Genomic DNA, 23,601 nt, shown 5'->3' with positions numbered 1-23,601 from the left:
TGTTTGTTGGTTTCCTTAAACATATACGTGAATGAACAAAATTAAGTAAACATTTTTCTTTTTTTTCCCTTTACGAGTAATACACGATCACTCGAGTATAGCATGCAATCAATCGATCTGGATTTGTCTTAAAAATGCCCATCCCTAGTGTGTGTCTGTGTGTTTTTATAGGTGTGTGTGTTTGGGGGGCGTATTTGTGTCACCATAGCTCATCAGAACGAATGAGAATTTAAAAAACAATGGACCTCATGCTCGAACATGTTTGTAAGTATCTTCATAACTATCTTTGTAAAAAGTTTGTACAAATATATTTACGAAAACTCTCCTTCCGGATGCCTGAACATGTGAAACGGTCATTAAGTGGCCAAAATTATCACAGCTGGGTTCCCATGAATGAAGAGCGTTACTCATTCTTAAACTGGAAAGCGCATTCTCGTACACCTTCACTTGCAAATACAAACGAATCTAGAAAAAGAAGCCGTTCGAGAATGCCAAGACAGTTTGTAAGTCGAGTTACAAAGAAATTTGGCGTAACTTTCTCGTAAGTCCGTTTGAGGTTGAGGACCAATGTTTGTGAATCTTTCTTTATATGTATTTTATACCTACGCCTTATCTATAGTCTTCATCCCATCTTTATTTCCTGATAGCTCAACCTGGTCCTTTGTTGAGACTGAAGGTACTTCTCGTAGTGTCCGGAACACATCGTTGTTGTGTGGAGAGAATGATATGACATGGATGGATGGGAGGCGACACTCTGACAGCACGATCTGTCTCCCAGTGATGAAGGAGACGCCGTGTTCAGATGGGTTCATGATGACGCTGATCGATCCTGCTCCTATTGTTATAGTCTTGTACCGGGGTCTGTGTCTCCAGTGACAATGGAATTGGAACGATATTGCAAATGTACGACAAGCCAGAGACAAAAAAAAAAGCAGAAATCAAAACAGACTCTGTAACCTTCATCCTGTATCGCTGATACGTTTGGAACAGGAATGTTAAACTGTCTCCCCTAATGAACAATAGTGTGACATATTACCTCTTTACCAGCCTGTTTGGGTCCCGGGGAGGTGTTGCCGCATAGAATGGAAACCACAGTGGAATAGAAACGGGTGGTAATTAACACATCTTGTGAAACTCTACCTGTTAGGTCTGATAAGTCTGTTGGTTATTCTCTCTCTCTCTCTCTCTCTCTCTCTCTCTCTCTCTCCTCTCTCTCTCTCTCTCTCTCTCTCTCTCTCTCTCTCTCTCTCTCTATCTCTCTCTCTCTCTCTCTCTCTCTCTCTCTCTCTCTCTCTCTCTCTCTGTCTCTGATATATTTAGCTGTCTCTCTTCACAAAGACCTTTGTTAGCATAATGATAATTCCCTCACGTTGCCAAAGCAGACACATAGCAACTTTGCATTACTTTAACCAATATTAGAAGTCTACCCTTTCTTTCTACACTACCCCCCCCCCTCATCTCTCTCTCTCTCTCTCTCTCTCTCTCCTCTCTCTCTCTCTCTCTCTCTCTCTCTCTCTCTCTCTCTCTCTCTCTCTCTCTCTCTCTCTCTCTCTCTCTCTCTCTCTCTCTCTCTACAGTCTCTGGAGATAGCACTGAAGTACTGCAACTACTTCTTCACCTCCACCTTTGTGATTGAATCCACTCTGAAGTTGTTTGCCTTCGGCTTCCGTCGTTTCTTCAAGGACAGGTACAGAGGACTCACCATTCATTATTCTTACTTACTTATGAAACCAATCTTGGATGGAGACACATTGTTTATTGTTCATTGAGCGAGACACTTAAGCCCTAACTGCTCCTGATGAGCCAGTTGGCACCTTGCACGGTTGCCTCTGATTTGATTTGATTTTATCTTTATTTATCTCGAAGATTATTATAATTTTTTGAATATTTTATTTAGATTTTCCATTATTCAAAACATACACAAATGACAATACTGAGACAATTACAGGACAGTAATAACAGCAAGAATAACAACAACTATATGTGGGTGCCTATTAGGGCTGTCCCTATTAGTCGATTAGTCGACTAATCGGTCGAAAGGAGCCGTAGACGACTGCCAACCTCTTAGTGGAATACAAAAAAAAAAAAAATTATAAAATAATATTATTATTATATATATTTTTTCATTCTTTCCAAAAGAAAAGAGGCCTAGAAGCGTGGCTAACACTAATGGCACGCATACAAGAGGCTAACTGCCTACGAAAACAGGCACAGAGGCACTGAAAGAGGATTTCACCCATCTAATGAACACACTAGACTAGACAAATATCAAGATGTATCCATCAGTGGACCAATTGCATGCTTTTGCAGAGGACAAAAGCCTTCAGTCGACTCCTTCAGACATTAAGCACTCCCCACAGCCCAAATGGAATAATAATCAAAAAAAAAGATTATAACAATAATAATAATATTATACTTTTTATCTTTTTTTTTGTCGACTAATAGTCGACTAGTGGCACCCAATCATAGTCGACTATCCAAATCCTTAGTCGGGGACAGCCCTAGTGCCTATATACGCCTATGGTAAATCCATTGTAAATGTGTAGGATAAAGTGATAGAGGTCCCTACATATGTAAACAAACACATCAGGAAAACAGAAACAAAAAACAAACAACAACAAATGAAAAAAACAGAACAAAAAATAACAATATTTTCAGAGACATTGAGAGATACAGGATGAACACAACACATCATTACCAGAATGGAGCTACTAGAGAGATCAATGAGAAGGTAATTCAGTCAGGTTGGGTGGGAGAGCTCCTAGATAGTCCAGAAAAGGCTGCCAAATTTTATTGAAATGATCAACCCTGTTCCTTAGTGAATAAGTCACCTTTTCTAGAGGGATACAGCACATCCCAAATGGCAAAGGGAGATCTGACTTCCATTTTGTTGCAATACATTTTTTGGCAATAATCAGGAGGAGTGCTGTAAGCTTGATGGAATGACTGTGTGTAAGGTTGGAGTTTGTAAAGTTACCAATGAGGCATATTTTGGGATCTGTCGGAAATGTTATATTATGAATTTGTGATATAGCCTCACAGACCCGCTGCCAGAAACTTTTCAGTTTGATACAATGCCAAGTGGAGTGAAGGAACATGCCCTCCTCCTGACCACACCTAAAACAGAGGGACGAGATACTAGAGTTGAACCCATTTGGAGGGGGTAAAATAGACCTGATGTAGAACATTTTATTGAATCAGTCTATATCTTGAATTTAGTGTGCATGTGACCCCATCTTTACATAGGTCCTCCCAGAGGTCTGGATCAATTTCTGTGTCTAAATCTCTCTCCCATCTAGTCCTGAACCTATCAGGTTCAGTGGTCGGCAGAGAGGGTAGTAAGGTGTTATAGACTTGAGAGATGGTTCTCACCATCCTTTGATCACTATGAAAAATACTTTCAATGGGAGATTTTTCTGGTAGTTTCCATTGACCTTGAGTGTTAACCCTCACAAAATCTCTCAGTTGCAGGTATTTAAAGAAATCTCTTCCAAGAAGTTGATATTTCTCTTTCATTTGCTGGAAGGACATAAAAACCTCATCTTTATAACAATGTTCCAGTCGAGTGATACCTTGTACCTTGACTCAAAGTCTCTATTCTGGTATAAGATAGGTATAAGCATATTTCCCCATAGGGGGGTTTTAGGTGATAGAGGGCTATTGTGTCTGAATTTTGTTTATAATTTTAACCAAGTTTGGACTGAATGGATCATGAAGCGGTTCTTGCTGATGGTCTTAATTTATTTCACGTCCCATTTGTACAAGGTATCAGACGGGGTGGTCTCGTTAATGTCTAGACATTCAATGTTCAACCACGAGGCTGAGAGGTCCCCCTCAAACATTTGAGCCAAAAATCTGGCTTGAGCCGCCAAGTAATACAATCTAAAATTAGGAAGTTTCAGTCCTCCCTTTGTATAGTCTAAAGTAAGTTTAATTAAGGCGATCCTTGGGGAGTTAACTCGCCATATAAATTGTCTGATAATTCCGTCCAAGGAGTTGAAACATTTAGAATGGACTTGGATTGGGAGGGACTGAAACATAAAGAAACTTTGGCAGGACATTTATTTGTATAGCATTAACTCGGCCTAGTAAGGTGAGAGGGAGGTTCATAAATTTTTCCAAGTCCTCCCCTAGGATTTGTAACAGTCTTAACAGATTGAGCTTGTAGAGATTTCCCAGTTCCTTATCTATTAGTATACCCAAGTATTTTATACCATTCTGTGGGAAGTTATGTTGAATGGTGTCTTTAATAGAATCTGATAAGGGCAGTATTTCACTTTTGTCAAGGTTCATTTTATATCCGGAAAAGGAGCTATACAAGTCCAACAGTTCGACTAAATGTGAGAGGGAGCTTTCCGTGTTTGTTAAAAAGAGAATAATTTTGTCGGCAAAGACAAAGGCCTTTTCGGCGTCCAGGGAGAGAGCAATGCTGGGAATCTTGTTTTTATGTGTGAAATGGATAATATTCAAAAAGCGTCTAAGATTATTAGAGGAATGTCTGTTAACCCATTCTCTGCCGGAGCTTATATCCATCGCTGTATCCTCTCTGCCAGCGCTATTTGTCTATGGAGATGTTATAACTATAACTTTTTTAATTGTATTGCTAAATTGACATTACTATGGCCCATTCAACATCAATTATCTATAGTTCAGGATGTAGGAACGTTTTACTTTTTCATTCACACATTCATACGAAAATACTGTCCAGAGTATGTTTTTATCATTTTCTGCTGTATTTCATAGAACGTGAGATATAGCCATAAATGCATATATTAGATGATCAAATGCAGTTTGATACCGATCAACGTTATATAAAAAATTTCAACTGTACATGATCCTAAACGTCATGACTGGTCATCTGCTGGTGACCGGAGGGGGGGGGGGGGGGGGGGGGGGGGGGTCGTTTATAATTCAATGACCGACGTTAAATGATTCATGATATATTGATCAGAGAAGTTTGTATGGATAATAATAATCAAAAATGCTGAAACTCACGGCAGCTTCCTCTTACCGTTGGGCGATCACACTGGCGCAAACAGATCCCAGTTATGTGATGTTGATCTAGGTGATCCAGTTCCGGTTTGTATAATACTAATATACGTCCAAATCATGTTGTTTATTGAGTTATGGCAACGGATCGATATCCACAGTGTCTGGATAGAGTCCCGGGAGCGATAGCGAGTGGCCGGACGGAATAGGGGACGGACTAAGCACTTCCGGCCACTTCCGGTTTTGGCAACTCGTCGATCTGCCACGAGGTGGCGGTATTGAAGCGTTGCAGAGTTGAGCGGAGTCCTACAGCACCAGCCAAGACTCCGTGGGTGAAATGTGAATACCATGACGAAAATATGAAATATTGATCTCAATGGCAGATTACGCATGGCAGAGAATGACGTGTTAACAAGTCATTGGCGAGCAATGGGTTAATTATAAAGCCAGTCTGATTGGGATTAACAAGGTGGGGAAAGGAATGTTTCTAATATTTTGGATGTCATCTTAGTTACAAGTTTATAATCTGTATTTAAGAGCGAGATTGGCCTGTAGGAGGCACACTTTAAAGGGTCCTTCCCTGTCTTGTGAATAACCGATATAATGGCCAGAGAGAACGTCTCAGGAAATTGTTTTTTTTCTCTAGCTAATTGAAGGACTTCCATTAAGGGAGGGAAGAGGTATTTAAATTCCTTATAGAACTCTGGGGGGAAACCATCCTCCCCAGGAGATTTATGTGATGGTAGAAGTTTAATGGTCACTGTTACTTCGCAAATTCAAGTTCAAGTTTCAAGTTTCTTTAATATTTGTCATACAGAAGTACAGAATACTTTTATACAAAATGCTTCTTACTGTTACGCTCCAGAGACTGTGCAAGACAAGATAATTATGAAATAAAATAACATAGTAAAATTAGAAGTAAAAAAATGAGGTCACAGTGTTCAGTTTAGACATATGTACAATGTTCGATGCAGAATAGACGTAGTTACCATACAATATACAATACTGTGCAGTGTACTAATATACAATACTATATAGTGCAAGGCAGAAATGGGACGTGGTGCAATTTAGGTACAATTCACAGTAGGTGTACGAGTTGTAGTGCAAATCCTTTATCAATAAATATAAAGTGTAAAGTGTGTTTGTGTGATCTAAAGTGTGGAGAGTGGGTGCTGCAGTGTGTTGTTTGTTTGAGTGAGTGTGTGCGTGTGGGTGTGTGTGCTGTGTGCATTTGATGGTTGTTGCATAGTGTTTATAGTTCGTTTAGCAGCCTGATGGCCTGGGGATAGAAGCTTTGAAATTGAAAACGGTTTGCTCATAAACTCACTATCCTCGGCAGACAAGCTTGGGAGATTAAGTTTGGAAAGAAAGGAGTCTATTGCTGTGCTTCCCCACTAGGTTGTGCAGTGTATAAGTCACTGTAATAGTTTCTAAAAGCATCGCTAATTTCTGTGGGTTTATTGGAGATTTTGCCCGGGGCTACTTCAATTCCATTAACTGCCCTCTTGCTTTCTTCCGTTTTTAGTTGCCATGCCAGTACTTTGCTAGGTTTCTCCCCCAACTCATAGTATTTTTGTCTAGAACGCATAATGGATTTCTCAGTTTTTTATGTATTTAAGTTATTATATTGTATTTTTTTGTTCACCAGAGTCCTGTTATTCTGATAGCGGGGTTCGTTTTCTCTGGCCCAGCGTATTGCTCGTTCCTTCTCCTGGAACCTGTGGAAGCATACTATGATGGTTCGGGGCGGTGCACCTGCTTTGGGTTTGGGGAGTAGCGATCGATGTGCTCTCTCCAGCTCTGGTGGCTTGTCGAATACGTCGGGGCCCATGACTTCCATCAGTAGTTTCACGACAAATTGAATAGGGTCTTGTTCCTTTTCGCTGTCTTCGGGTACGTTTACAATACAGAGGTTGACTCGCCTTGAGCGGTTTTCCAGCTTGTCGACCCGGTCTAGGAGGGTAGTGTTGTCTGTTTCCAATTTGCGTACGGTTTTCTCAGCTTTGACGAGACCATCAAAGTTATCTCCCGCAGTGGTTTCAACTCTGGCGAGGTGTGCTTGAAAGGAGTTAACCGTTTTCTGAAGTGCATCCACCGATGTTTGTAGGGGTGAGAGAGAGTTCTGTAACAAAGTTGAAAAGTCTTCTCTGAGGCTGGACCTTTGTTTTGCTAAACTTCGACTAATATGGTCATGGATAGGGTGTCTTCTCTGTATTTCTGTGGCTCCGTATTGACTGAGTCGTCCTGGGCGGCCATTATCTTGCTAGTAACGTTAGCTTTAATTGTTTGGAGTTGTCCGTGTCGGTTGTAAGGTCGCTTGTTTAAGATTTCTGGTCCTGTCTTTGTTAATTGTTTTCCTCTGTAGGGTGTTTGTTAACCCCTAATTGCTCCCGATGTGCAGGTTGGCACCTTGCATGGTTGCCTCTGCCGTTGGTGTGCGAGTGTGTAAGTGAATGGGTCAAATGTGAGGAACAAATTGTAAAGCGATTTGGATAAAAGCACTTTGGATAAAAGCGCATTATAAATACAGCCATTTACCATTTACAATGTTGCCGTAATTGCAAGTGTATCTCACAACAAGAGGATTTTCACTCTTCCAGTCAAAAGAGCTCTTCTCCTCTTGTTTGAAAGTCACTAGCCAGTAGAATACTTCACGTATAACATTGAGTTGAAAAGCTAGCCAACTTGAGTAACAAAAATTTGCAAAACCGTTGCCGTTTGGGGTTACAATGCGTCGTTGAATCAATCAATCAATCAATCAATCAATCGATACCGCGTGAGATGAAACTGGGTACAGTAAGAAGCATGCACATGAGTTGCCACTAAGGGCAGAGCGGCTAACAGTCAGTCAATTAATTACTGATTGACTGAGTCAGGGATGTTTCCGGTCTATGAGATGCGCTTTGTATCTAAAAATGTTAACTGGTGTCTTGTTCCGGACTTTTTCAATGTCCCCGGGGGGGGGGGGGGGGGGGATAAAGCATGCCAGTTTCCTGGGTTGACATCATCCATCTCCACCCTACACTGCATTGACCTCCCGATGTTTCCAATTCAAAACAAGCCACATGAAACAGCACTGGTATTTATACATTTAATGTTTTATTCTTCCTTTATTTGCTCAGCTTCAGACATGTACAGCAGGGAGCTGCCCAGTATACAACCACAGTCTTCTCCTGTTGGCCAACTGGAGCAGTTTGGGGTTCAGTGCCTTGCTCAAGGGCACTTCAGCAGAAGTTGTTGAGGGGTGAGAAGCATTAATGAGTCACTTCCCCTGATGTCTGGGGATTCAAACCGGTGCACAAGCTCTCTTCAAGCTACCGCTACCCACAATCGTTCTGTTGGATGGGCATTGAATGATGTGTCAATACACAGGCATTCTTTATGTACACGGTCCATTGATGACTGACTGGACTAGATTGGATAGCTGCTTTTGAAGTGCTTTGATTGGCCAAAATTTGTCGATAGTCGACTGGTAGTTGACTACCCCCCCCCCCCAATGCAAAAAGATAAGCGAAAGCATGCAATTGGTCCACTGATGGATACATCTTGATATTTGTCTAGTGCAGGGGTCTCAAACTCGCGGCCCGCGGGCCATTTGCGGCCAGCGGGATGATATTTTGCGGCCCCCTACTTGACATCAAAGTTTAGTGTTAATGCGGCCCGAGCGCAACTGTTTGCTGAGTCGTTGCGCGAGAGTTGGACGTTTTATGGGGCTGCGGCACTGCCGATATACCCTACTCCAATGATCCGCATGGACATTAGACGGTGTTGCACTTGATACCCAGTCTGTAAGCTAGTAGCAGTCGCAGAGGCTCTGGCTAACTTAGTAGTAACGTTTGAATGTTGTGATTTTCGATGCAAAATAAATATTCAACATTCTCTTTTGAGACTCCGCCTCAGACTCTTATCCTTTGGCACTTGGAACTTGCTGTACTTTGCTTGCAGGTCTGCAGCCATTATTGCTGGATTATGAATAGCACCAACTTTAGCCACGGTACTGTTGTCAAGCTAAGCTAGCTGACCTAGCTCGTCTTCCCCGCAAGGTTTTCACATTGACATTTAATAACGTTAGTCAGCTAACGCTAGTCAGTAGCTACTTGACTTAAATACGATTCACCGCGGGTGCATTATTGTTGATAGACGGACAGTGTCAGGTCCTGGAGAAAGGACATCATCTGATTTGATGTAATGTTAAAGCGGATGTTGTTCCAACTAGCTAGCTTTTCAGCTAATGCTATAATAACACCAAGCAAATCACATCCCGTCCGAGCTCCCCGTCACACGCTCTGTCGGGGACAATGGAATTTAAGAAAGTGTATCTGCTGTTAAAATGACAAACAGCATCACACTTTAAAATTTTACACATTTTATAATCCTCACTCTCCGCAGGAGATAAATGACGTCATGGGATCGGAGGCTAGAATTTACGGCCGATACCAAGTCCTCACTCAGTGGCAAGAAGCCATTCTCTCTCTCTGATGCATACATAATAAAATAATGTATGACTGAAGTGATGGAGACCATGTTTGAAGGCAAACAAAAGCAAATCCCCGTCAGATCGCACAGCAACCAGAATAACTGAAATACTGGCTGGTGATTTGATTAAACAGCTTTGTGATAGAATAAAAAAAAATTACAGTGCATTTCCATAGCTGTGGATGAGTCCACTGACACCACTGAGAAGCCTATGTTCTGAAGAACCGTTCATGTTCTGAAGAACTGTTCATGTTCTGAAATGTTTTTGCTAAAGATTGAGAAGGTTGGATCAGTTGTACTTTTTTTTTGAATACTTGAAACCCTTTTTTTGTGGAATATTTGATGCGGCCCAGCCTCACCCAGACTCTACCTCCAGCGGCCCCCAGGTAAATTGAGTTTGAGACCCCTGGTCTAGTGTGTTCATTAGATGGGTGAAATCCTCTTTCAGTTCCTCTGTGCCCGTTTTCTTAGGCAGTTAGCCTCTTGTATGCGCACCATTAGCGTTAGCCACACTTCTAGGCCTATTTGCTTTTGGAAAGAATGATAAAAACAAACATAGGGCTAGATCCACAAAGAATGGAATGCACGGTGCTAATTGCACCCTTACTTACAATTCATTATGAATTGAAAATGGTGGACCCTGATGTAAACAAGACGACAGTCTTTCTCTGGTCTGTACGGCATTGATGCAATGCAGCATGAGGGTCATCCTTTTGTGTTAAATGGCTGCATAAAGAAAGCATTTGTTGACTCTTATGTTGATAAGAGTATTAAAACTTGAAAAATATCTGTTTAAGGTAGATAAAAAACTAATAAAAAATGCGATTAATTTGCGATTAATCGCGAGTTAACTATCGACAATCATGCGATTAATCAGATTAAATATTTTAATCGATTGACAGCACTAAACAATATATATACTTTTTTTTTATATATATTTTTTGCATTCAACTAAGAGGTTGGCAGTCGACTACTGCTCTGTTCGATCGATTAGTCGAATAGGCGACTAATCGAGGTCAGCCCTAGTGTTTTGTGGTTGATGGTATGTGTGTGGGCGTGTGTGTGTGTGTGTGTGTTTGTGTGTGTGTGTGTGTGTGTGTGTGTGTGTGTGTGTGTGTGTGTAGGTGTGTGTGTGTAGGTGTGTGTGTGTGTGTGTGTGTGTGTGTGTGTGTGTGTGTGTGTGTGTGTGTGTGTGTGTGTGTGTGTGTGTGTGTGTGTGTGTGTGTGTGTGTGTGTGTGTGTGTGTGTAGGTGTGTAGGTGTGTGTGTGTGTGTGTGTGTGTGCTTGGGTGTGTGCTTGCGTGTGTGTGTGTGTGTGTGCTTGCGTGTGTGTGTGTGTGTGCTTGCGTGTGTGTGTGTGTGTGCTTGCGTGTGTGTGTGTGTGTGCTTGCGTGTGTGTGTGCTTGCGTGCGTGCTTGCGTGTGTGTGTGTGCACATTCATCTCTCTGAGTCATACCTCCTCCATTCCAATACTCTCCCTCCATTCCGCCAGATGGGCTGTTATGAATATCACATTAATGGAGATTATATTCTGTCTAATGCCTATTCATGTCTCTAGGATCACCTCACAAGTAATTGCAGAGCCCTCACTGCGCAGAGGAAAAACAATGGTTTTATAATTCTGTAATGATGACATAGTGAGCAGTGGTCAGGGAGCTGATTCAGAGATAAGTCATTATGTCAAAAATGTCTCATTTGAAATACTTTAAATCTTAGTTAGTGCATCTTTAATACCCGCCTATAGTCTATTCATCCCAGGTATTGTCTCTATATTCTGTACAGTGGTTTGACCTCTGTGGTTTCACTGCACTTCCTGTTTAATTTGAATGTGCTAGACTGGATAATCTGTGTTTGTTATTCCTCTTACATTTGTAGTAAACTTCCTAGCTTATTCCCTATCTATGCTCTGCGTTGTGTTAACCTTAAAAAGCCCTTGAAGTACTATATCTACAAAATGCAGTAAACCAGGTAATGGTTTTGTTATGGTTTGACACCGACCCCAAACGCAAACGGCACCTACAGGAAGAAGCGTGTGGAGAGGAGAATGCAATTAATTAACCGAAGATCTTAAAGGAACAGAGCGAGTGGGTGAGCAGCGGACAAAAACCTCACAGGTTTCTACACGACGGCAACAGAGAAACGGCGGTTGAAGAAAAAGAGGTCAGAGCAGATTTGATCTGAAAGAATCCGGTTTTTAATGGGATTCAAAGCAATTACAAATCAACGATTTGAAGAATAGTGCAATGAATTATACCGGAAGCAATCGCTATGCCGAAGGGCAGTATAATTCAGTCTAAACGTTCAATATCTAAAAAGCTTGTATCTATAAGCATCTCTCGTCTCGGTTTCTTTTTCTTCGATGGTGGTTGGAATGGTCGTCTCCGTGTATCGCCGGTCGGACGGTCCGCCTTCAGTGGAGGGAGTATGTAGAATGGGTGTTGCTCGCTCAGTTGTTCGTGGGGTTGTGACGCTCTCTCTGCAGATCGCGTCATGTTCAAGTCTAGATCTCCGCCCCCAACATTACGTCAGGAGGGCGGGGCCTTCTGAGCATTACCGAGCTCCCTTATTGGAGGACCAGTAGCTCTGTCTGTCAATAGGCTAGCCACCCTGGAGTAGCGACAGAACGGAATTCCTTAGTAGGCGTTCCCTAGCAGTTTCAACCCGAAGGGGTGTGAAGGCTGGGTTTCAAATGGGGAACCTTTCTGATCTAATCTAGTTCCGATGCCTTTTGTTTACAGGGGTAAAATGCAAAACACCTTGTGTTTTTCCCTACTCCTCCACAAAAGGCTTCCTCTGAGCTTGTTGTGCTTGTAGACCAAATGTCTGGCTCTAATCAACATTATCTCTAAATCTTCCAGGAAGGCTCTTTGATCTTAAGGCTTGTAAACAGCCGCCTAGGATAGGAATTTCAGTAGGCATTGTAACCATGGTTAGATGCTAAATCACTCAACTGCTTATTCACCTCCTCTCCAGGGGATAAAAATAAGGACAGTTCTAGAGCAATGGAGGGGAGTGGCTTTGAATTAGTTATGTGTAATGTTGCAATTTTACCTTTCCAATTTGCCATTCTGGTTCCATGATGTACAGTATAATTTTACACAGTTTTGTTGAGAAACTACCACACATTCTTCACCAACTTATTCCTTCTGACCTAATTTAATGTTCTCTCTCTATCACATATACACAGACCCTCTCTCTCTATATATATATACACACACACTCACTCTCTTTCTCTCACATAATTCCGTTCATTCTCTTTGTCCCTCTCGTATATACTCACTTCTTCTCTGTCTTTCTGAAGTCTCTCTCTCTCTCTCTCTCTCTCTCTTTCACTTTATCTGTGTCTGTTTCAAAGCCAGAGATTAGGCAGCTACTACAGTATTATGGTATTTATTTAGTAGCATTTCCCCCACTGGGCCTGGTGTGGGTCCAATCTGAGACGAGACACTTTAACTGCAGGCCACACTTGAGGCTGGGATTTGGAAGCAACTTCAGTCCTAAATGGAGAGAACATATCCAGATGAAAGCTGGAGGAAGTACATAAGAGGAAGCCTACAGTATGTGGTTTTCACACTTGTCTTGCATATTAAAGGCCCAATGGGCAGGGGTGTAAAAAGTACCCAGAAATGATACTTAAGTGAAAGTATTGTTACCTTCTCAAAATCGTACTCAAGTAAAAGTCATAGTATCTGGCTAAAAACACACTTGAGTAAAAGTAAAAAAGTTTCAGCTTTTAAATGTACTTAAGTACTAAAAAGTACGTTTTTTTTTATTCCGGGGCAATGAAATGTTCCGTTTCGTCCTCTTCATCACTCGTACTATCGTTTGTGGCCATCTTCTGTAGCTTGTCACTCTGACTGTCTATTCTTCTGATAGCAGGTGTTTAACCTCTTAAGCCTGACGGGACCGGTACCAGTCCCAAAATGACATCACATCATAAACCAAGCTAAATCAAATTTGATATGAAATTATTCTTCTGATAGCAGGTGTTTAATCAAAGAACCCTGCTTTCTAGTCTTGGACAAGGACCATCAGCATGGGTATGTGCAGGTTCATTTTCCATTGATGGGGATTTGAGAAACAAATATACTAATTAAAATGGTTGGAACTGCGAGATTTGTACTTTGTAGGTCTGCATTTTAAGTATGTTTTTTTCCCGCTGAAATGTAATTGAGTAAAAGTACAAGTATAACAACCTAATAATACTCGAGTAAAGTATAAATCCCCCAAAACAGTACTTAAATATTGTAACAAAGTACAATTACTCAAGTACTTTACACCCCTGCCAATCTGTGATCCAAGCATAAACAAAATGGCCAGCCCCACCACTTATGAATGGAGACATGTTTTCATTAATAATAATAATAATAATAATTCATTTAATTTATATAGCGCTTCTCAATAAGCCGAAGTCGCTGACAGTAGTCGGGAGCAGGGGTACAAACAAAGAAACGAAAGCAAAGAAACAAAAACAAAAACAACAAAGAAACAAAAACAAAAGGAACATGAGACCATGGGGGGAACAGGGGAGACAGCCTGATAGCACAAAAAAAAAAGAGACTGGAGATAGATATCAATCAGGTTGGAGGGGAGGGGGGGGTTTAGGGGTGGGGGGGGTTGAAGGCAAGGGAGAACAGGTGGGTTTTGAGGCGAGCTTTGAAGGTGGAGAGTGTAGGGGAGTCTCTGATGGACTGGGGGAGGGAGTTCCAGAGTCGGGGTGCAGTGCGAGAGAAGGCCCGATCTCCGAAGTTTTTAAGCTTGGATGTCGGGACAGTGAGGGAGGCAGTGGAGGAGGACCGGAGGGAACGGGTGGGGCGGTAGGGGAGAAGGAGATCAGTCAGGTAGGGGGGGGCCAGGCTGTGGAGGGCTTTGAAGGTGAGGAGTAGTGTTTTAAAGTTAATGCAGTGTTTGATCGGGAGCCAGTGGAGGGAGTGGAGGACAGGAGTGATGTGTTCGCGGGACCGGGTGTTAGTGAGGAGGCGGGCGGCTGAATTTTGGACCATTTGCAGTGTATGGAGGGAGCTATTCTCCATTCATGTCATGCTCTTCATACGAGGACTAATGCTAGACAACAGATAGGTCTAATTAAGAGTTTTCAATAATTGTATTTGGTATATTTTGTTGATAATGGTCCTCATTCTCGAACGGACCAAAGGTACCAAGGAATTCCTTCGTAACTCGATTTACCTACTTATTCTGCATTCTCGAACGGCTTCGTATTGTAAATTCGATTTATGTAAGATTTACAAACTCAAAAAGGCAGTCGTAAGTCGGGACCGTGTTTTCAACAGCTTTCTCTGGGACAAGTGCTCATTCAAGTACCTTTGTAAATATCTTGTCAAGGGCCAATCGCACATCGTCGTTCAGTATTGACATTACTAAATGAGATACTAAATGAGATGCTAATAATGTCATGTTCTACAGTAGGACTTACTACTATAATAACTAATAAAAATAGTCATTTGAATAATAGAAGCCTACTTTGATGGAACGATTCATTTTGCACGTATACAGTGTGTACTTGTACGCTGAGGTTGCCTCACTAAGCTGTTTCTCCACACATTTATTTAGTTCTAGCAATAGGCATAAATCAAACCAACAATAAATAATATCATTGAGAAGAAGATTATATATGGTATATTATTACAGTATATTCCACTATACAGTAGCTATATCCGTGGCGATCAGTTTAGTTCTTATTTATTTAGTTGTAATGCTCACAGTGCCTCATTGAGTCAGGACTATGAATGCAAAACGTAATTGTTAATGATACAAATATTGTCGTATTTTTTATCATTATAATTATTTAATTCCACGGAAGTCTGTAGTCGGCAATCCCCAATGACTTGTCCCAGAGAAAGCTGTTGAAAACATGGGCGCACACCGGGCTGTCCGACTTACGACTGCCTTTTCGAGTTCGTAAATCCTACAAGGCATTTACAATACGAAGCCGTTCGAGAATGCCGAATAGGTACGTAAATCGAGTTACGAAGGAATTCCTTGGTGACCTTTTACGTATGCCCATTTGAGAATGAGGACCAATGTTTCTAAACACTGGAGTGAAACAGACAGTGGGTTACACATTACAAATAGCATGTTTTCCATCTAGAGATCAAAGAATGTGTGAATGAACATACCGTACTCTGTGTGTGTGCGCGCCCACATTCATGTGAAAAATCAGGACCAAGTTTGAGAATACACAAAATATACAAATGTCATCATCATCATCATCAAACCTTTATTTAAGGGGAGACACTGCAGGTGAATAGGGTAAAAAAATTAACTAATAGATATCACAATGAAACTTCCCCAGTTGATTACTTATATTAAGACAAGACTTTGTTGTATTACAAGTTTTCTGAAATTGTATGTTTAAATATGCAAATGAGGCATGATCTACTTAAATATGCACTAATTTGCATATAATTCCAGGGCAGAAATCTGAACATTGGATAAAGCCATTTTCAAAATTATAGTTTCATTTTGTTGACATATTAGAGCCAAAGGTTATTACAGAGGGGATTTTGGATATCTCTTTTTATCACTCCATAAATCAGAAAATACTCCATTCAGTCCATTTTTATGGTAAAATTCCATATTTCGCCATGTTTTTAGGAATAAAATGTGATATAAATCAGGGTATGAATGCGATATCAACAAACCCTTCTGTAAATACCTTCAGAACATAGATATGAATAGAACTGGAAGGTTTGGTGTATGTGTGTGCTACTGAAGTGGAGATTTCTGGCTCAGAGTATGAGGAAAAACTCTTAAAACTAATTTTTGGGAAAACGCCTTCAAAGTTCTGTATTGTAAAATGCCATACTTTTTTTTTTAAACAGATATTTACAAACACAATACCTAATCAAACCATTAGTAATAGACAACCTAAACACATGCCTGATAACTGAATAATAATAATAATGATGTTATTGAACTGAACAGAACTACACACAGGCTACAAACAGTGTAGTACAGTGTAGTACCCCCTAATAGGCAAAACATATTTGAATAGATATCACTATGAAACTTTCCCAATTTGTTATGTACATATAAACTAAGAAAAAATATATTGCAAGTTTTCTGAAATTTATGTTTATATATGCAAATGAGGCACTTCCCCATTAAATATGTGCACATTTATGGATGCAATAAGGCAAAATGATGTAAAATAAACAACTAAATGTGTGTTATTGATGTTTTATTGTCACTAGTTTCATAGAAGACATGTTTAGGAAGCAAAATATAACAAAATCTCAAAATCAACAAAAAAAGTATATTTGACTATTCACCTGCAGTGTCTTGCCTTAATTAACCAGAAATAAAATACACATACAGTAGACTATACCATACAAGCGAAATGTAAAATGAAAAGTAAAATGCAGCTTAAAAAAATACAAGCACAAAAAAATATATATAAAAACTCAGAGTGTTTTCCTGAGTCTCGCGATTGCCGCGGCTCCGCCACTTCCTCGATGTTGACTAGTCGGTCGAAAATAGTTACCTTGATGAGCGCGCTCCTCTCCAAAAGTTGAACTAGTTTATGCCCGAAACACTGCCGCCGAGGCGCGGCGCTGGGAAAAGGAGCGCGCCTGTCGCATAGAAATGAATGACAGAAAAGGAGCTGTCATAAAACGTCCCCGGTCGACACAGGCCATAGGTATGAGTATTACAGAACCACATATAGTCCACACCACACAGGTGTCTAAATACACATGCTCAGATGAACCCCTCTGATCCAACACTGTCTAAAATTCACACACAATAGTCCTATTTACACATAAACACACGGATGAGCTTTTTTGCTTTTTTGCTTGCTTTTTTCTTTTATTTATAATACTGTTTTGGAGTAAAAAAAAAAAAAAATAATTAAAATTGGTAAGAATATAGGACAGGCACATATAAGCACTATGCTTCAGTCTGTACCTTTTTCAGTCACTGTAAATAATCAAATATTGATAAATGATGATGTATATTGTACTTTTTTTTGATGACTGAAAAAAATAAACTACTACTACTACTACTAATACCGAACAACAAGTCCATGACCAAACGCATCGAGTCTAACATTATTATAGTAGGCAAAAAAATACAACATTATCGCCACCCACCTGTCCTGATTGTCTGCCCAATTCTCAAAATCTGCATGTCACAGAAGTAGTTCCCGCAGCAGGCTGCTTCGCCTTCTTTGTAAAATCAAAATAGGTTAGAAGGCTTACTTCTTTCTTTGATATTCCGTTTAACTTTCGACATTATCCTATTGATTTGTGCCTGCAGACTGCAGTGCAGCGCCGCCACGCTCCGAATGGTAAACGCAAGAATAGCATGCATGTTGCATGCGTATTACGAGTAGGGTATATCTGCAGTGCCGCAACCCCATAGATTTATGCTATTGTCTATTACGGTGAATTAGTGCGCAAATCATTAATCATACATAAAAATAGCATAATTTTATTATTATACACGATGATGACGATACAGAAAATTACAAAAAATGATAAATGCATGGCAAAAATAGCATTTATTGTCAGTATTTTAGAGACCCGCCAAAAAATCACAAATCATGTTTTCAGGGAAGCTGAAATCTAGGGGAGCCAATGGCTCACCGAGCTGCCCCATGGTTCGCACCCTGCTTTCACTGCCACACGACAGAAGGTTAACCCTTTACTATCACACATGTACTGTTCAAAGAGCTAAGAAAGGGATTAAAAGGAGGTGTATTTCTATTATTGGGGTTAACTTGTGGAACAATGCTGACATACAGTTGAGAATGAGTAATTCGCTTTTGGTTTTTAAGAAAATGGTTTGAAAAGTTATTTTTGCAAACTACAAGGGTGAATAATACTGTTTTTTGCTATTTTCTTTTAGAATACTGTTTTGGAGTCTTAATTTTGTTAAGAATATATGACAGGCATATAATAAGCATTATGCTTCAGTCTGTACCTTTTCAGTAACTGTAAAATCAAATATTGTTAAATGATGGTGTATATTGTATTGTGTGAGATGACTGAATAAACTACTACTACTACTACTACTACTACTACTACTACTACTACTACTACTACTACTACTACTACTACTACTACTACTACTACTACTACTACTACTACTACTACTACTACTACTACTACTACTACTACTACTACTACTACTACTACTACTACTACTACTACTACTACTACTACTACTACTACTACTACTACTACTACTACTACTACTACTACTACTACTACTACTACTACTACTACTACAGTGAAAGGGTTAACCGGCTGTCGTGTGGCAGTGAAAGGGTTTAAAGCACATCCAGGGAGTTTTTAATGAGTTTATGGAAGTTTACCGAGAACATGTGTTGCTATGGGGACCGAATGAGGACATGTCAGTGTGTGTGTCCTCCTCTCACCAGATGGAACCAGCTGGACTTGGCCATCGTGCTGCTCTCTGTGATGGGCATCACCCTGGAGGAGATAGAGATCAATGCCTCCCTGCCAATCAACCCTACTATCATCAGAATCATGAGAGTCCTGAGGATAGCGCGAGGTACTCTCTCTCTGTATCTCTGTCTCTCTCTCTCTGTATCTCTGTATCTATGTCTCTCTCTCTCTCTGTATCTCTCTCTGTATCTCTCTCTGTCTCTCTCTCCCTCTCTGTATCTCTCTCTCTGTCTCTCTCTCCCTCTCTGTATCTCTCTCTCTGTATCTCTGTCTCTCTCTCTGTCTCTCTCTCTCTCTCTCTCTCTCTCTCTCTCTCTCTCTCTCTCTCTCTCTCTCTCTCTCTCTCTCTCTCTCTCTCTCTCTTCTCTCTCTCTCTCTCTCTCTCTCTCTCTCTCTCTCTCTCTCTCTCTCTCTCTCTCTCTCTCTCTCTCTCTCTCTCTCTCTCTCTCTCTCTCTCTCTCTCTCTCTCTATCTCTCTCTCTCTCTCTCTCTCTCTCTCTGTATCTCTGTATCTCTCGCTCTGTCTCTCTCTCTCTCTGTCTCTCTCTTCCTCTCTGTATCTATCTATATCTGTCTCTCTATCATCCTCTCTGTAGCACTCTGTATCTCTCTATCTCTCTCACTCTCTCTGTAACACTGTATCTCTCTCTCTCTCTCTCTCTCTCTCTCTCTCTCTCTCTCTCTCTCTCTCTCTCTCTCTCTCTCTCTCTCTCTCTCTCTCAATTCAATTCAATTCAAATAGGCTTTATTGGCATGAAGTATTAACATACTTATTGCCAAAGCAAGTTCAACGTACAAACAATAACATATATATTAAGCAATAAAATACCATAATATTAGTAATAACAGTAAAGACAATCAACAGAAACATATTCAATTACAAAATAATCATTCAATCGGGTAGTCATTTTACAAGTGTAGCCACTCAGATACATGTATTTACAAAGCTTGTTCTCTTATTGTATGACAACCATCTACATATTTTGCAGCTAGTGCTGTACACTGACTTTTCTCCCCACACATATATAACATCATTTGATGATCAGGGAGATGGATAAACTGTGGATACATTTTATTTATTTTATCAAAGAAAACTTCTCTTAGATCCTTATATTTCTCACAGTATAGTAGGAAGTGAGGTTCTGTCTCAACATCCCCCTGATGACAAAGTGAACACAGCCTGGCCTCTCTTGGCAGCCAGTTCTGCCTGTGATGGCCTGTTTCTATGGCTAGGCTATGTCCACTCAGTCTGTACCGTGTCAATGTCTTTCTTAATTTTATATCATTTACAGTGGTCAGGTATTCTGCCACCGTGTACTCTCTGTTTAGGGTCAAATAGAATTCTAATTTACTTTGAGATTTGGTTGATTTGTTCCAATATTCTATATAATTTTCTTTTTGTTTTGAGATTATTTGGTTGGGCCAGATTGCTTGGTGTCTGTCCTGAAGCCCTGGTGTTTGTGGGCAGAGATGTCTGACTAGCTGGCAGAGGGGACTCTTATCTGGGTTAATCTCTTGGCTCTGAAGGGCTTTGTAGTGGTAGGAGTGGGGGTCACTTGATTGGAGGTGTGTATAAAATTTGATGGCTCGCTTCTGAATTTGAATGATTAGAGGGTATTGGCCAAGTTCTGCCCTGCATGCATTGTTGGCAGTGTGTCTGTGAACCCTAAGTAGGTTTTTGCACAATTCTGCATGTAGTACTTTTAATGGATGTTTTTCCCATTTTGGGGAGTCTTGGTTAGTTAATGGACCCCACACTTCACTGCCATATAATATTATTGCATTTATTACAGAATTTAGAATTTTGAGCCAGGTCCTAATTGGGATGTCAATTGGAATTTTCCTTTTGATGGCATAAAAAGCCCTTCTTCCCTTCTCCTTCAGTTCATTCACAGCCATGTTGAAGTTACCATTATGATTTATTTTGAATCCCAAATATGGGTAGCTTTTTGTGTTTTCTAATGTGTGTGCCTAATTTAAATGTATTATGTGAACTCTGAGACTCGTGTCTCCTTTGAAAGACCATGACTTTAGTCTTCATCATGTTTACGTTCAGAGACCATGTCTGGCAGAACTGGTGGAGGATGTCTAGGTTCTGTTGTAGACCCTCTTTAGTGGCTGACAGCAGAACCAGATCATCTGCATACATCAACAATTTTACAATGGTATCGTGCAAAGTCAGACCGGGTGCAGTAGAAAGTTCTAATAACTTTGCTAATTCATTTATATATATATTAAACAACATTGGGCTTAAATTGCACCCCTGGCGGACTCCGCGACCCTGGGTGAAGAAATGTGTTCTTTTATTGCCAATTCTAACAGCACATCTGTTTTTTGTGTACATGGATTTGATCAAGTCATATGTATTTCCTCCAACACCACTTTCTAGAATCTTGAAGAAGAGACGTTTGTGCCAAATTGAATCAAAAGCTTTTTCAAAATCGACAAAGCAGGAATATATTTTCTTTTTGTTCTGTTTCACGTGAATGTCAATTAGGGTTTTAAGAGTGTATATATGGTCAGAGGTACGATAATTTGGTAAGAATCTAATTTGGCTTTTACTTAGAACACTGTGTTCCGTAAGGAATTCTATGAGTCTGGTGTTGATGATACTAGATAGAAGTTTGCCCAAATTACTCGTCACACAGATACCTCTATAGTTTTTTGGGTAATATTTATCTCCACTCTTGAATATTGGGGTTATGAGTCCTTCATTCCAAACATCAGGAAAATAGGCTAAATTTAGTGTCAAATTGAATAATTTTAAAATAGCCAGTTGGAATTTTTCAGAGCATTCAATATGCCATCTGTTCCACAGGCCTTTCTATCTTTAAGGCACTGAAGTTTTGATTTCAGCTCTTGTTCAGTGAATGGGAAGTCTAGAGGGTTTTGATTATCCTTTATGATATCTTCCCATTTTTGTAACTTTTCACATATCTGGCTGGTTTCCGTTTTTGTATTCAGGTGTACAGTTGCAAAGAGTGATGTGAAGTGGTTCGTCCAAACATCACCATCTTGAATAGCCATTTCTTCCGGTTTATCTTTATTCAATGAGTTCCAGTGGTCCCAGAAGGAGTTAGAGCTTAAATAGTCCTCTATTTTGCATAACTGTTTATTTACGTGTTTGTTCCTTTTAATTCTGATGGTCTTTTTATAGTGTTTCAGTGTTTCACAGTATTGGAGGCGTAAGGTATCATTGTGTGGGTTTACGTGTTTCTGGTTTGATAATCTTTTTAACTGTGTTCTAAGAATTTTACATTCTTTGTCAAACCAGTGGTCCTTTTTAGTTTTTCTCTGTTTGTTACCTGATAATTTTAATTTGGACTTCATTGCAGTTCTTTCAAATATATAATTTATATGTTCTACAGCTAGGTTGACTCCTTCAACACTGTTAGAGTATGGCGTGGCTAGGAATGTATCTAACAGTGATTGTATCCCATCACTGGCGATGGCTCTCTGGTAGTCCTGCATGCTGTTCTGGGACCATCTGTAGTATTTGGGGATGTTATGTAGTTTACTGGGCTGTGTAGGGGGATTTTTGAGAGACTCAGTTATTTTCATGTACTGTATGCAGTTATATGACTGTGGTCGGAGAGTGGGGTCAGAGGTTTGACTGTGAATGAACTGAAAGATACTGGATCCAGATCTGTTATCATGTAATCTACTGTGCTTCTGCCAAGGGATGAGCAGTAAGTGTACCTTCCTTGTGAGTCCCCTCTCACACGCACATTGACAAGGTAGAGACCCAGTCCTCTACAGACCTGTAATAAGTTCTTCCCATTTTTGTTTATGGAGATGTCATGGTTATTTCTAGGGGACAGGTTTACATGGTTGCATATGGTGTGGTCAGATATAAATTTGTCTCCATGTGTACGCGTGAAATCAGGGTGGGTTCCCGTTCGGGCATTAAAGTCACCGCAGACAAGCACATGACCTTGACTTTGATAAAAACATATTTCTGACTCAAAGTTGGAGAAGATGTCCTCTGCGTAATATGGAGACCCAGACGGTGGTACATATATTCCACAGATAAAAAGATCTCTTTGAGAGGGGATTACTTCTTTATTTAGTTTTAACCAAATATGATTGTTCCCGGATTTTAGAATCTGTATTGACTGGTGGAGTTGTGATTTGTACCAAATTATCAATCCCCCTGAGTCTCTGCCCTGACTAATATGTTTTATTTTATTTGATGGCAAAAGGACTTCTCTGAAGTGTGGAGGAGAGAGTGTGGCTACATCCTCTCTACACCATGTTTAGTTAGAATTAAAAGGTCATTGTTTGTTATAGCCTGTAAAAAATCAGAGTATCCACTCTTCAGGCCGACTGTTTAAGAGTAAAGACCCTGTATGTTCCAACAACTGATAGCAAATGATTGCATTTTTGTACAAAAAATATATAAAGGTGTTCAGAGGTATAAAGGTTATAAAGGTATAAAGGTATTCAATCAATGAACAAACATCACAGAACAAATGTAACAACAACAAAGGCAACAAAGGCAACAGCAGGCAACTAGCCTGCTTTTCTTTTTAGGGCCGACTGCTAGCTTGGAGTGAGAAGTCTACTGCATAGGGTGGAGAGCATCTGTTTGATCTCCTTCAGCTCTGATGTGGGTGGGGGAGGAGGAGGCCTGGTCAGGGCGGATGCATAGGTCATCTGCTGCTGGGGACAGTGGAGGGGTTGGCAGGGGGGACATCTCCTCTCAC

The 23,601-nt window shown here is 40.4% G+C and overlaps 1 protein-coding gene across 1 annotated transcript in view; it reads left to right on the top strand.

The window, feature by feature from the left end:
* LOC311231801 (voltage-dependent T-type calcium channel subunit alpha-1I-like) overlaps positions 1 to 23,601 on the top strand; it is a gene marked incomplete at both ends in the record, with an annotated part of 367,238 nt that overhangs the window by 212,586 nt on the left and 131,051 nt on the right. The window contains 2 exon segments of the mRNA XM_084318426.1: positions 1,578 to 1,687; positions 18,868 to 19,001. Coding sequence (XP_084174552.1) covers positions 1,578 to 1,687; positions 18,868 to 19,001 — 244 coding nt within the window.

Source organism: Notolepis coatsorum, assembly GCF_963971535.1.
Source record: "Notolepis coatsorum genome assembly, chromosome: 7".
NCBI lineage: Eukaryota > Metazoa > Chordata > Actinopteri > Aulopiformes > Paralepididae > Notolepis > Notolepis coatsorum.
This window is presented reverse-complemented; position numbering and strand designations above follow the sequence as displayed.